General features: G+C 36.2%; 1 protein-coding gene across 1 annotated transcript; it reads left to right on the top strand.

Annotated features, from left to right (window-relative positions):
* Nucleotides 1–6,381: 6,381 nt before the first annotated feature.
* Nucleotides 6,382–8,628, top strand: LOC149596242 (uncharacterized). The gene has a single exon (XM_089861407.1). The coding sequence runs from the start codon at nucleotides 6,382–6,384 to the stop codon at nucleotides 8,626–8,628; it is 2,247 nt and encodes a 748-aa protein (XP_089717533.1).
* The last annotated feature ends 5,699 nt before the right edge of the window (nucleotides 8,629–14,327 follow it).

Here is a 14,327-nt window from a genome sequence, read left to right as displayed (position 1 = left end):
TGTAAGGTTAGGTTTGGTTTGGTAAGGAGGACGTCTCTTCCTCTTTGGAGCGGTTATACACTTCAAGTAAGTGTATCCCTTATGGAATGAAAAAATAAATAAATAAAACCATCAAATTCTACTCTATTTGAGTCTTTTTGGGTATGCAATATTGGGTTAATTGGAATAGGAGAACTGGGAATTGGGTTGATTGAGGCTTGGGTAAATGCGAATTGGGTGTTTTAAATTGGGTGAATTGGGGGTTAACCCCTTTAACAGCCGCAACCGCCCTGGGCATCAAAATCCCTGGCTACGCCTCTGTAAATATCATCAAAAGTATATAGATATAAAAACCATTGTACACTTCGTTGAAACAAGCCGTGGATTGGCTCATAAAGTAGCTTTAGTTCCAAAAATCGGCAGCGATCTCGTACTACTTTCTATAAGTCTATGACGTCAAGAAACTCTTCCATTTCTGCTAGAAGCGTTGAAAGCGTAGCTCAGGTGAGATCCGAACAGAACCTTCCTAAAGCCATGATAGGGGACCGTCTCTAAATGTTTATGCGCCATTCCGTGTATGCTTTAATCCTGTTATACGTTATTCCGGTTGGGCGTTAATCCGGTTATACGTTATTCCGGTTATGCGTTAATCCGGTTATACGTTATTCCGTTTATGCGTTAATCCGGTTATACGTTATTCCGTTTATGCGTTATTCCGTTTATGCGTTAATCCGGTTATACGTTATTCCGGTTGTACGTCAATCCGGTTATACTTTATTCCGTTTATGCGTTATTCCGTTTATGCGTTAATCCGGTTATACGTTATTCCGTTTATGCGCTATTCCGTTTATGCGTTATTCCGTTTATGCGTTAATCCGTTTATGCGCTATTCCGTTTATGCGTTATTCCGTTTGTGCGTAATTCTGGTTATGCGCTATTCCGGTTATGCGTTATTCCGGTTAGGCGTTAATCCGGTTATGCGTTATTCCGGCTATGCGTTATTCCATTTGTGCGTTAATCCGTTTATGCGCTATTCCGTTTATGCGTTATTCCGTTTGTGCGTAATTCTGGTTATGCGCTATTCCGGTTATGCGTTATTCCGGTTAGGCGTTTATCCGGTTATACGTTATTCCGGCTATGCGTTAATCCGGTTATGCGTTATTCCGGCTATGCGTTATTCCGTTTATGCGTTAATCCCTTATGGAATGAAAAAATAAATAAATAAAACCATCAAATTCTACTCTATTTGAGTCTTTTTGGGTATGCAATATTGGGTTAATTGGAATAGGAGAACTGGGAATTGGGTTGATTGAGGCTTGGGTAAATGCGAATTGGGTGTTTTAAATTGGGTGAATTGGGGGTTAACCCCTTTAACAGCCGCAACCGCCCTGGGCATCAAAATCCCTGGCTACGCCTCTGTAAATATCATCAAAAGTATATAGATATAAAAACCATTGTACACTTCGTTGAAACAAGCCGTGGATTGGCTCATAAAGTAGCTTTAGTTCCAAAAATCGGCAGCGATCTCGTACTACTTTCTATAAGTCTATGACGTCAAGAAACTCTTCCATTTCTGCTAGAAGCGTTGAAAGCGTAGCTCAGGTGAGATCCGAACAGAACCTTCCTAAAGCCATGATAGGGGACCGTCTCTAAATGTTTATGCGCCATTCCGTGTATGCTTTAATCCTGTTATACGTTATTCCGGTTGGGCGTTAATCCGGTTATACGTTATTCCGGTTATGCGTTAATCCGGTTATACGTTATTCCGTTTATGCGTTAATCCGGTTATACGTTATTCCGTTTATGCGTTATTCCGTTTATGCGTTAATCCGGTTATACGTTATTCCGGTTGTACGTCAATCCGGTTATACTTTATTCCGTTTATGCGTTATTCCGTTTATGCGTTAATCCGGTTAAACGTATTCCGTTTATGCGCTATTCCGTTTATGCGTTATTCCGTTTATGCGTTAATCCGTTTATGCGCTATTCCGTTTATGCGTTATTCCGTTTGTGCGTAATTCTGGTTATGCGCTATTCCGGTTATGCGTTATTCCGGTTAGGCGTTAATCCGGTTATGCGTTATTCCGGCTATGCGTTATTCCATTTGTGCGTTAATCCGTTTATGCGCTATTCCGTTTATGCGTTATTCCGTTTGTGCGTAATTCTGGTTATGCGCTATTCCGGTTATGCGTTATTCCGGTTAGGCGTTTATCCGGTTATACGTTATTCCGGCTATGCGTTAATCCGGTTATGCGTTATTCCGGCTATGCGTTATTCCGTTTATGCGTTAATCCGGTTATACGTTATTCCGGTTATGCGTTAATCCGGTTATACGTTATTCCGGTTATGCGTTAATCCGTTTATGCGCTATTCCGTTTATGCCTTATTCCCATTATGCCTTATTCCGGTTTGTATGCGTTATTCCGATTATACGTTATTCCGTGTGTGCGTTATTCCCTCGGTCCCCCCCACGATCGCGTAGCGCTTAGGCAGGTTTATGAGAACCAGTGAGATATTGGTTGGTTTTAAGAGACGGGCCAAACTTCGTGATGGATGGGTGGATGGTTCCTTCTATCTACTTTTATATATGGCTCCCTGATACATTCATGGAGGAAAAATATTAAGAAGAAGATCGTATCCGGCTTCTAGTATATGTGTTAAAATGAAGAATATTTTGGTATAATTTTGAGGACACTCAAGTTCAATTAGTTGCGTGGTAAACGTTTTTAATTGTGCGGCTCTTAGTTCCAAAACATCTTTAGCCCATTAAATCCTTCCTTTGTCGAAGGTTGTCAATAATGGCAGGGTGGGCCCAGACCATCTTTTTATCTTCTTCTTCTTATTCTTCTTTCCATCCATGGGTCATTTAATTAATTAGGCCAAGTCTTAGCATATGTTTAAATTGAAATTTTATTTTTGAACATTCTGCCACGCACAGGAGGTAAGATTTCTGTATTCATTTCAATTTTTTTTATTAATTCTTAGCTTAGTTTGATAACATTTATCTTTTTATTTTTAAACGTTTTTTCATGTCTGTTTATTTTGTTTTACATAGGATGTAAGATGTATCTGTATATTTCGATTATTTATTTATTCTATGCCTAGTTTGATAACTTTTTTATTTCGAAACATTTTTTTCCATAGTTGGTAAGATTTTTTCTGTTTAATTCGAGTGTTTATTAAATATTTCAATAATTTGATATTATTTTCCATTTTATTTTACCTTTAAACATTTGGTGTTGTATAGACAGTAAGATTTTCTGTTTATCTCTAGTTTCTATTTATTAATTCTATGCCCATAGTTTGTTAACATTTTACGTTTTATTTTGCTTTTAAACATTTGGTTTTTTATAGTCCGTAAGATTTTTTCGGTTTATCTTGAGCTTTATTAATTCTATGCCTGTTTTGATAACATTTTTCGTTTCATTTCATCTTCAAATATTTTGTTTTGCAGGCAGTAAGATTTTTCTGTTTATTTCGGGTTTTTATTTATTAATTCTATGCCCAATATGTTAACATTTACGTTTTCTTTAAACATTTTGTTTTGCATAGTCCGTAAGATTTTTCTATTTATTTCCAGTTCTCATTAATTCTATACCTAGTTTGTTAAAATTTTCCGTTTAATTTTACCTTTAAACATTATGTTTTGCATAGTCTGTAAGATTTTCTTGGTTTATCTTGAATTTTTATTTTTTAATTCTAAGTCTAGTTCGTTAACAATTTTCGTTTTATTTTATCTTTAAACATCTTGTTTTGCATAGACCGTAAGATCTTTTTGTTTATCTTAATTTATTATTTAGTAATTCTATGCCTAATTTGTTAACATTTTCCGTTTCATTTTACCTATAAACATGTTTTGCATAGTCCGTAAGATTTTTCAGTTTATTTTAAGTTTCTCTTTATTAATTCTATGCCTAGTTCGTTAACATTTTTCGTTTTATTTTATCTTTAAACATTTGGTTTTGCATAGTCAGTAAGATTTTTCTCTTTACTTAGATTTTTTATTTATTAATTCTATAGATTTTTTATTTATTAATTCTATACTTTGTTTGTTAAAATATCCGTTTTATTTTAAACATTTTGTTTTTCATAGTGGGTAAGGTATTCCGGTTTATTTCGAGTTTTATTTATAAATTCTATGCTTAGATCGTTAACAATTTCCGTTTTATTTTATCTTTAAACATTGTGCTTCTTTCATAGCCGGTAAGATTTTTCTCTTTATTTTCATATAATTTTATACCTTGTTTTACAACATATTATTTTTTATTTCATCTTTAAACATCTTGTTTTTTATAGGACGTAAGAATTTTCTGTTTATTTCGATGGAATTTATTAATTCTATGCTTACCTTGTTTGATAACCTTTTCCATTTTATTTTTCTTTAAACGTTTTTTTTTGCATAGTGGGTAAGATTTTCATTTTTACTTCCTGTTCTTATTTATTATTAGTTTTTTAACATTTTTTCTTATTATATCTTCAAACTTTTTGTTTTTCATAGATGGTAAAATTTTTCTGTTAATTTTTATACAATTCTATTCCTATATAACATGTTCTGTTTTATTTTATCTTTAACTAAATTGTTTTTTTTTTTCATAGGAAGTAAGAACTTTCTGTTTATTACCATTATATTTATTAATTCTATGCTTTACCGAGTTTGATAACATTTTCGTTTTATTTTTTTATTTTTAACATTTTGTTTTGCATAGTCCGTGAGATTTTCCTGTTTATTTCGATAATATTTATTAATTACATGCTTAGTTTAATAACATTTTTGCGTTTTATTTTTTTCTTTAAATATTTTATTTTGCATAGTCCGTAAGTTTCGATTACATTTATTAATTTTATGCTTAGTTTAATAACATTTTCTGATTTATTTTTTTTATTCATTTTTGTTTCATAGCCCCTGGAAGTAAGATTTCTGTTTCTTACGATTATTGTTGTTTTATGTATTTAGTTAAAAAAAAATATATATGGTTTCCTTTTCTAATCAAATATGACGTTATGGTTTTGTATTTTGAGACGTGAAAATTCCGTAATACTTTTGATAGGCGATTAGCCGCAATTAGTCTACAATAGATTGATTTCAAATACAAGTATACTTTTGTAAAATTACAATTTTACGAACTTTGGTCTTTTGAATACAAATTGCATTAACGGTTTAGAATATCGATATTTCAAATTGGTGCCTCACTCGTTAATTTAAAATATTCTTACAAAGGCCTAGGTCGAAAGTAGTTCGTCTTCAACCAAGGGGAGTCAACACTGCACCTGGGACCTGGCACTTGAACACGATTTCAATAATAAAGAAAAAAAAACCTTACATAATCGACATAATGTATATTCTAATAACTTTAAAATATTACACTGTTACGCAATTATAATTATGATTTATCTAAACTGTACATTTATTTTGATGAAGTGTTTGGTGGATTTGTGAAATAGTATTCGATTAGAAAATCATACCAAACAAAGAAGGAATTGTACAGTAAACCGTCCGCAACAGCCACATTGATGCTTTGACGAAAGAGAAGACAAATTCAACATTCTTTAATTTCAACAGTATGTTGAGAGCACTGTAAAGATCAACTTCTTTTAAACTTCCTCAATAAAAAGACTTTTAAATTTTCTTCAATGTTGAATTATTCATATATTTCTGATCAAAATATGTCTTTATTGTAAAGCAATTATCCAATCCTAATTACATTTCTTCAGCAGGGAGGACATCCGCTGTCGAGTTATTAGGATTGTAGCTCTACATTCTAACTTACAGACTTCGATTATCCAATTTTGTTTCTTCGGTTTATTTTATAGAAAACCAAGAAGCAAAATTTAAGAACGATCATTAAGTGGTACTGTACCAGCATGATAACAATAATAATAATGTTTTTTCGGATAAACTAGGCAAGAATGGTTCAAAGGTTTTAACCCAGAATAAGTATTATTAAAAACCTTTTAATCTTCATAATTTTGAAATATCTAGCCAAGGGTCACAAAAACAACTGCGCTTAAGTGGATGCCTTGTCGCAAGCTGAAGTTCTCAAAAAGCTATTATCAAAAAATTGTATTTTTTACTGCCGATCTATGTATTCTCTGACGTATTTCTTTAGACTAGTTATTTCTTAGTGATTGTATAAAAAGCTAGGGATTATCAATTAGAAGGCAGTGTTCCTTCAATATCTCAATAGAAACAGTTGTTAGTTTGCAATGTTGTTTTTAATCTTAAATTCTTGACGCCAACTATTTAATAAAGTATGAAGTTCTAAGTTATACTTGAGTCGTTGATTTAACGTAGACGCGACATTTCTTGGTGCCGAAACCCGGGAGAGAGAGACAGAAACTAAATCGAGTAGAGATAATCGCGTAACCAATCCGAGTGAGTGATCAACGACCAAGTACGAGATCATGGACAAGTTAAAGAAATCCCGAGCAGCATATCAAGCCCGAACGGATGCGCTGATTGAGAAGATTGAAGAGGAACTGGCATTCAACAACGAGGAATTCAACCGAAAAACGTTTGAGAAATACTATCACCAACTTGAAGATAAGCAAAAGAAACTAGCTGAAGTGAATGAAAAGATATTGGCGTTAATACCAGACGAGGACGATGAGAAAATAACGAGTGAGATGGACTCTTTAGAGGCGTATGACGAAACTATCCAAGAAGCCAAAAGAAACATCCTTCACCTCTTGGGGATTGTGAACACCGTTTCATCATTGCAAGGCCAAACTAAGACAGAATCACAGGCTGGACAAGCCACAGTCAAGCTTCCACATCTTACGATTCAGAAGTTCGACGGAGAGCCAACTCAATGGCTGGAGTTCTGGGGATCCTTTAGCACCTCTATTGATCAGAACAGATCTTTCGCCAAGACTGACAAGTTTAATTACCTTAAATCCTATCTGGAAGGTCCCGCACTGAGATCCATTAAAGCCTATTCATTAAGCAACGAGAACTGCGACCATGCTGTGCAGACGTTGAAGAATCGCTTTGGAAAAAAGAACCACAACATGCGAGCCCATATGAACAAGCTAATTCAATTAGTCCAAGTCAAAAGTTCGAGTGACGTACAAGCCCTACGCCAGCTATATGATACCTGCGACACGCAAATAAAGAGCTTGGAAACCTTAGGAGTCCAGTCAACCACCTACTGTAGTATGCTGTATACCATCTTGATGAACTGCCTCCCCTCTGAGCTCAACTTGGAATACAAGAAGATTGACGACGAAGACGAGTGGGACCTGGATTATCTTTTAGAATACATCAGACGAGAAGTTGAGAGTAGAGAAAGAGCACTCATCATGAATAAACCATCCGTGCTAGAGAAGAAGGCCGAACCCTCCTACCAGAGATCTAGGAACGAAGAAAGTTCAATGAGACCCTTCAACAATTTCTCGAGAAGTCGGATTCCAACCACAGTAGCCTTAAACACCACAGTCGCCAGCGCCTGCATTTTCAGTGAGAAGCCAGGTCATAAGCCAGACATTTGCAATGTAACGTATGAGGAAAAGATCGAGACAATCAAAGCTAAAAACAGATGTTTCAATTGCCTCGGAAGTGAGCATACTGCCCGACGCTGCAAGTCCCGTGGGAGATGTCAGTATTGTAATAGAAATCACCACACCTCCATCTGCAGAGAAAAGTTACAAACGCCTGAGAAACCCGCCTCTGAAATCGCAGTTGGACTAATTTCACTGAAAGACTTTGGACTAAGGAACTCTCAAGTGTATCTTCAGACCCTTTCACTCATCGTGGAAGGAGCTACCAGTAAAACCTTGGCAAGATGTATATTTGACAACGGGAGCCAGCGATCATTTATACGAGAAGATGTTTCCAGAGCCTTGAAATTGCCTGTTGTTTCCGAAGAATTAGTTAAAGTCACTCCCTTTGGAGAAACCAGAGAAACTACCAAGACCCAGAGAAGAGTAAAAGTCAAACTAAGAAGTACAATAGATCCAGACGTAGTAGTTGAGTTAACCCTCATCGAATCGCCGCTAATTTGTGGAGCCATGGTAGGCGTTCCTGGAGACGACATAGGACAGCAGATGATTAGCAAGGGCCTGAAGCTGGCTGAAGTCACTGAACTGAATGGAGCTAAAGTCTCACCGGAACTAATAGTATTGATCGGAGCTGATTATTATTGGAAGCTATCGAAGCAGAAGTTCGAGAAACTAGACGGCGAAGTAGTAGACGTCGAAACCGTATTTGGCTGGTCTGTCCAAGGACCTACCCCAGTCTCGGCTAACCTCAACGTCCAGTCGTCCGTGGCTATGACCTTAGCAGTAGAACAAGACCTTTTATCACAGTGTTTGCGACGAGTCTGGGAACTTGAAGCCTTGGGTATAGAAGAGAATCCACAAATCACAAAGACGGAACAAGATATCATTGATCATCATCGTTCTACCATCACAATGGTGGATGGTCGCTACCAAGTCCAATTGCCTTGGAAGGCTGAATATTCACGGATCGACGACAACTTGGCCATAGCAACAAGACGAATGAATAACCTTATTAAACGATTTCAAAGAAACCCAGCATTGTTCCTCAGATATAAAGAAGTTATCGACGACTACTTGGATCAAGACATTATTGAAGCCCTAACTAACGACAATGTTCCGGATCAACGTATCACATTCCGCACTTCGAGATAGAACGAGGGGACAAAACGACCACAAAGACGCGTATAGTCTTTGACGCCTCCTCAAAGGAAAAGGGATCTAAATCACTAAATGACTGTCTTTCACCTGGTCCCAATCTCAACCCTAACCTCTTGGAAATATTACTTCGATTCAGAATGCATCGAATTGGAATAATGGCCGACGTAGAAAAAGCCTTTCTACAGATTTCACTGGATCCCAAAGACCGAGATTATGTACGATTCCTTTGGATTGAGGATTTCTCTGGCCAAGAGAAGCCAACGTTCATCCATATGCGTATGAAGAGGGTACTCTTTGGAGTAACATCCAGTCCGTTCCTGTTGTCAGCTACGCTACAATTCCACTTCGATAAACTTCAAGACGAGTATCCTGAGATTTGCGACATTCTTCGTAAAAACATATATGTCGACGACTATGTTGGAGGCACCTTCTCTGTTGAAAAAGCCTTAGAAATTCGGAGGCAATCCTGTGAAGTTATGAATCAAGCACGAATGAACCTTCGCAAATGGGTATCCAGTTCAAAAGAAGTCATGGCCGTTTGGAGCAGAGAAGATGGTTCGGATCACATTACCGCCAAACAACTAAGTTCACCACTGAAAGTTCTTGGAATTACGTGGCACCCGGCTTCTGACACCTTTTCATTCAATATATCATCATTACTGGAATTCCTGACGCAAAAGAAGGATACCAAACGAAGTCTCTTACAAGCCGCAGCAAGACTTTTCGACCCTATCGGACTCCTAACACCATTTGTCATAGTTGTAAAATGTCTCTTTCAAGAACTCTGGAAACAAGGCGTAGACTGGGATGACTTTTATTTATTAAAATAATATAGCAAACACTGCAGGGTAATATACACGATATGATCTTCGGAATGTTGCTTTTATATAAACACTAGCCGTTACCCGCGGCGTTGCTCGCGTGTAATAAGAACTTCCATCTAAAATGATATAAAGAATGTGTAGATTTTACTGATGACTAATATTTTTGTAGCACCCTAGGAGCGAAGGCACTCGGCACAGTCCGTCAGCCTTTCGGGATATTTTTTATTACTTTTCACGCAGATATTATTCCATAGAGAAGGGTTTTTAAGTTTTTGGCCGCCATTTAAAAAGATGGCAACAAATCGAACCCAAAAGACCTTTCAGCCCGTCTATAGGTTAAAGAAAACCATTGTACTAAATATTTGTGAAATCGGTTGAAACGCGCGGACTTTATTGCATAGAGAATATTTACTTACATTTCTGGGCGCCATTTTAAAAGATGGCGAAAAATCGAACCCGAAAGACCATTCACCCCGTCTTAAGATTAAAGCAAACCAGTGTACTTAATATTTGTGAAATCGGTTGAAACGCGCGTACTTAATTGCATAGAGAATATTTTTTACATTTCTGGGCGCCATTTTTTAAGATGGCGGCGGATTGCAAAAATCTTTCTTAGTACGTGCCTACTACTTATGAGTAACGTTCCTGCAAATTTTCAGCCTTCTAGGGCAAGCGGTTTGAGCTGGGCGTTGATTATCAGTCAGTCTGTCAGTCGGTCAGTCAGTCAGGACTTTGATTTATATAGATATAGATGGCATACCAGATCCAAAGATGCGACAAAATTAGTAGATTTAAATAATTTAAGCAAATCAAGTTGCATAATGTTTTGGTTTTCAAAAAACGCCATACCCTTCCTTTATCAATACAAATGAATCTTCGGAAACTCTTGGAAGTACCTTTAATAAGCACTCTATACGTGATTTGAAATATCAACAACCAAAACTTGGTAATCACGAGTTGATCTTTAAGGAATGTATGGCAACCCCAGGACGAGTGGTAGCTAATATTCTCCTTCCCAGATGACACAGTCCTTATAGTATAGGTCCTTAAAGTAACAGGCTTCTCCATTATATTATGACCCCTAGCATGCTGGCTAATCTTCTGGATACGAATTTTACCTTACCAAAGGCAGGAACAAATCAGATCTAATGCACTAGATCCCATTGGTTCCTGCCTTTGGCTTCATTAGTCCTTATAGTATAGGTCTAAATCTTCGTGTCCTTAAAGTAACAAGTGCTCCATTATCACACCTAGCATGCTGGCTAATCTTCTGGACACGAATTTTACCTTGCCAAAAGCAGGGACAAATCCGAACTAATTCTCTAGGTCCCATTGGTTCCTGGCTTTGGCTTAACTAGCCTTTACCAAGCTCAGCTACTGTGTAGTGGAAAGGGGCCGCCCTTTGCTTTAAGAGGTTTTAGTTTAACAATCTCAAACAGTAATTCGTACTACTACCCATCTTGCGATTGCGATACATTTTAAAATATTTATGATATACACCGTGTTGAATGACCAAGAGTGATTAGTTGCTTTGGTCCCATTAAACCGAATTCCCATTCGACAGAACGGATTTTTTTTGGTGTCCCATTCGACCGAACGTAGCCAAAAGGTGCGATTTTATTACAGTCCCATTGGACCGAAATTCTATTGAACTGGAAGAAGACATACTGTGGGGTTTTGCATTAAATATATTTTTAATTTCACAACTTGTTATTGTTAAAATAAATGTGAGTTGAAAATGTATTACCGCACTTATTTTAACCACGTTTTAATTACGGCGAACCTAACCTAACCTAACCAAACGTAACCTAACCTAACCTAACCTAACCTAACCTAACCTCACCTAACCTAACCCAACCAAACCTTGTTTGGAGGTAAAAAGATTATTTATATGAGTATTAAAAGCCCGCCTCTTACCACGAACAATTTATTAGCAATAATAGAAATATTTTGGAAAAGATGTAAGATAATTAATTGGAGAATATTTTGGAAAAGGTGGCAGCTAATTAATAGGAGAATATTTTAGAAAAGGTGGTAGCTAATTAAAAGGAGAATATTTTGGAAATATGGCAGCTAATTAGTAGGAGAATATTTTGGAAATATGGCAGCTAATTAGTAGGAGAATGTTTTGGAAAAGGTTGCAGCTAATTAGTAGGAGAATGTTTTGGAAAAGGTTGCAGCTAATTAATAGGAGAATATTTTGGAAAAGGTGGCAGCTAATTAATAGGAGAATGTTTTGGAAAAGGTGGTAGCTAATTAAAAGGAGAATATTTTGGAAAAGGTGGTAGGTAATTAAAAGGAGAATACTTTGGAAAATGTGGCAGCTAATTAATAGGAAAATCTTTTGGAAAAGGTGGCAGCTAATTAATAGGAGAATGTTTTGGAAAAGGTGGTAGCTAATTAAAAGGAGAATATTTTGGAAAAGGTGGTAGGTAATTAAAAGGAGAATACTTTGGAAAATGTGGCAGCTAATTAATAGGAAAATCTTTTGGAAAAGGTGGCAGCTAATTAATAGGAGAATTTTTTGGAAAAGGTGGTATCTAATTAAAAGGAGAATATTTTGGAAAATGTGGCAGCTAATTAGTAGGAGAATGTTTTGGAAAAGGTTGCAGCTAATTAATAGGAGAATATTTTGGAAAAGGTGGCAGCTAGAGATGTGAGATTACCGTAATTTTTAAAAACGGTAATTTACCGGGTAAATTACCGATAAATTACCGGTAATTTACAGATTGAAGTTTAGGGAACACAAAAATTACCGTTCTGCCGGTAATTTTTGGTAATTTATATTTCCCTGTACTTACAATCCTTTACTTTAAACAACGTTTAATTGTGAGCACTATCTTGACTACTTTACACGTATTTGCGGCTTTTGCTATCAAGACGGCAGCCGTGGCCTTCTAATCTGATCTCTAACTAAAAATCTATTAAAAGACAAATTTCTAGTGCAACTTTGTAAGTACTGGCTAGCGAGTAGCGCCTGGTGAGTCATATTGAAAGTAAACACAGAAATAATTGATCGTTTATGTGGAAAATGAAGTTTTAAGGCGTAATAAAAATGTTTGGTAATTTACCACCGTAATTTACCGGTAAATTACCATTGTAAAATTACGATAAGATATAAAACGGTAATATACGCGGTATTTGGTAAATTACCGGTAATTTACGTACGGTAAATTACCGACTCACATCTCTAGTTGCAGCTAATTAATAGGAAAATCTTTTGGAAAAGGTGGCAGCTAATTAATAGGAGAATGTTTTGGAAAAGGTGGTAGCTAATTAAAAGGAGCATATTTTGGAAAAGGTGTCAACGAATTATTGGAACCAAACCAAACCTAACCTAACCCACCCGAAACCAAAATATTAAAGTTTTAACTTAAAGACATTGATGGAACTACCATTAAGACTGTACTTCATTTTAAGCACAATTTGTTTATTAATTCTATATATCTCTTGCCTTGAAAGGAATGAAAGTGAGCGATTTTATTAGTATCACGAAACATTTACTTTTAATATTATTAACATACCTTTCGGAGAATCGAACCAACAACCTATGGCTTCGCAGTCCAACATCGTATCCACTACACGACCGAATCGCTGACGGCTATAGTGTTTCAAGTTATATTCATGTATTTTTAGGGGCATATTCGGACGATTGGGATTTCGGTTCATCGGGAATATAGCCATTGGGCTGGAAATCTAAAATCATTGCGGGATATTCGGTCGAATGGGATTACGGTCCATTGGGAATTCGGTTCAAAGGGACGATACCGATTAGTTTTACGTACAGGCAACGATAACTATATTTACTTGGATACGTTATTACATTAAAATGCATTAATTTTAGCTAATTTATAAGGATCAATATAGATTATGGGACAAAACTGGATGAATAAATATCTTGTTTTAATCAAGCATTATTGGAGTAAGTATCTAAGGATATATTTATTTATTAACAAGTTTTATTACCAAGAATCGCGGCTTTATTTTGCAAGGTTACGACAATAAATGCTTTATTATTAAAAAAGTTATGTAGGCATAGTCAGGACCCAGTAGTATATAGGTCAGATAACGTTAGACTTAGTTTTGTTATTTGAAGTCCAATATCTTTAGGTCATGTAAAGCTAGGCTAGATTGGTTTATTTGCACCTAAGTTGTCTTGGGTCAGGTTAGGTTAGGTTTGGTTTGGTTATTTCAACCCCAATAGTATAAGGTCAGGTTAGGTTTGGTTATGTGAACCGAATAGTACTAAGTCCGGTTAGGTTTGGTTCTATTATTTGAACCAGGAATGCATTAAAGATCAAAGTTAAATGAACTTTAAATTAACTCACCTGATAGCGACTCACTCTGTCATATAAAATCGCTCGCTGTTTCATATTTAAAAACAACATTACTTGTCCGAAGGCTTTCTCCTTCTTGGGACAGAAACCTCGGTTCTTTAAGCTAAACGAATAAAACAACGAATTGCTGCACATACAGATGAAACTGTATCCCACAGACGTGATTTGGTTGAACACGGAATCACCACCAAAGAGAAAATAGATGTTTCCGAACATCTCAATTCCCGTTTCACGATTGACGGGCGCACTCGTCGCGAGCCTTATGAAATGAATCCACAAGAAAACAAAGGCCAGAGCATGATAAACTCTAATACTCCGGTGTAGTTTTAAAGTTTTTTGACTACTGATTGACATTCCAAAAATATTCATAGTTTTTATCGCTGGTTTTAATAGTTCATCTAATCGGAAATCGAAAGCTCCAGCTTGATTTTCCATCATTAAATTTAAAAAATGTCTACGTGTTTTTGAGGGTACCAATTTTGAAATAAAGACAACTGTTTTCTCAAGAACAAAACATCAAAGAATACATAAC

Source organism: Phalangium opilio, unplaced genomic scaffold (genome assembly GCF_054372755.1).
Source record: "Phalangium opilio isolate 3A_F unplaced genomic scaffold, DU_Popi_V2 ptg000390l_1, whole genome shotgun sequence".
Classification (NCBI taxonomy): domain Eukaryota; kingdom Metazoa; phylum Arthropoda; class Arachnida; order Opiliones; family Phalangiidae; genus Phalangium; species Phalangium opilio.
Note: the sequence above shows the minus strand (reverse complement) of the source record. Positions and strands in the feature narration are given on the sequence as shown.

What these genes read in the sequence shown, in the direction of transcription:
- LOC149596242 (XM_089861407.1), top strand. Translation starts at nt 6,382, where the DNA reads ATGGACAAGTTAAAGAAATCCCGAGCAGCATATCAAGCCCGAACGGAT.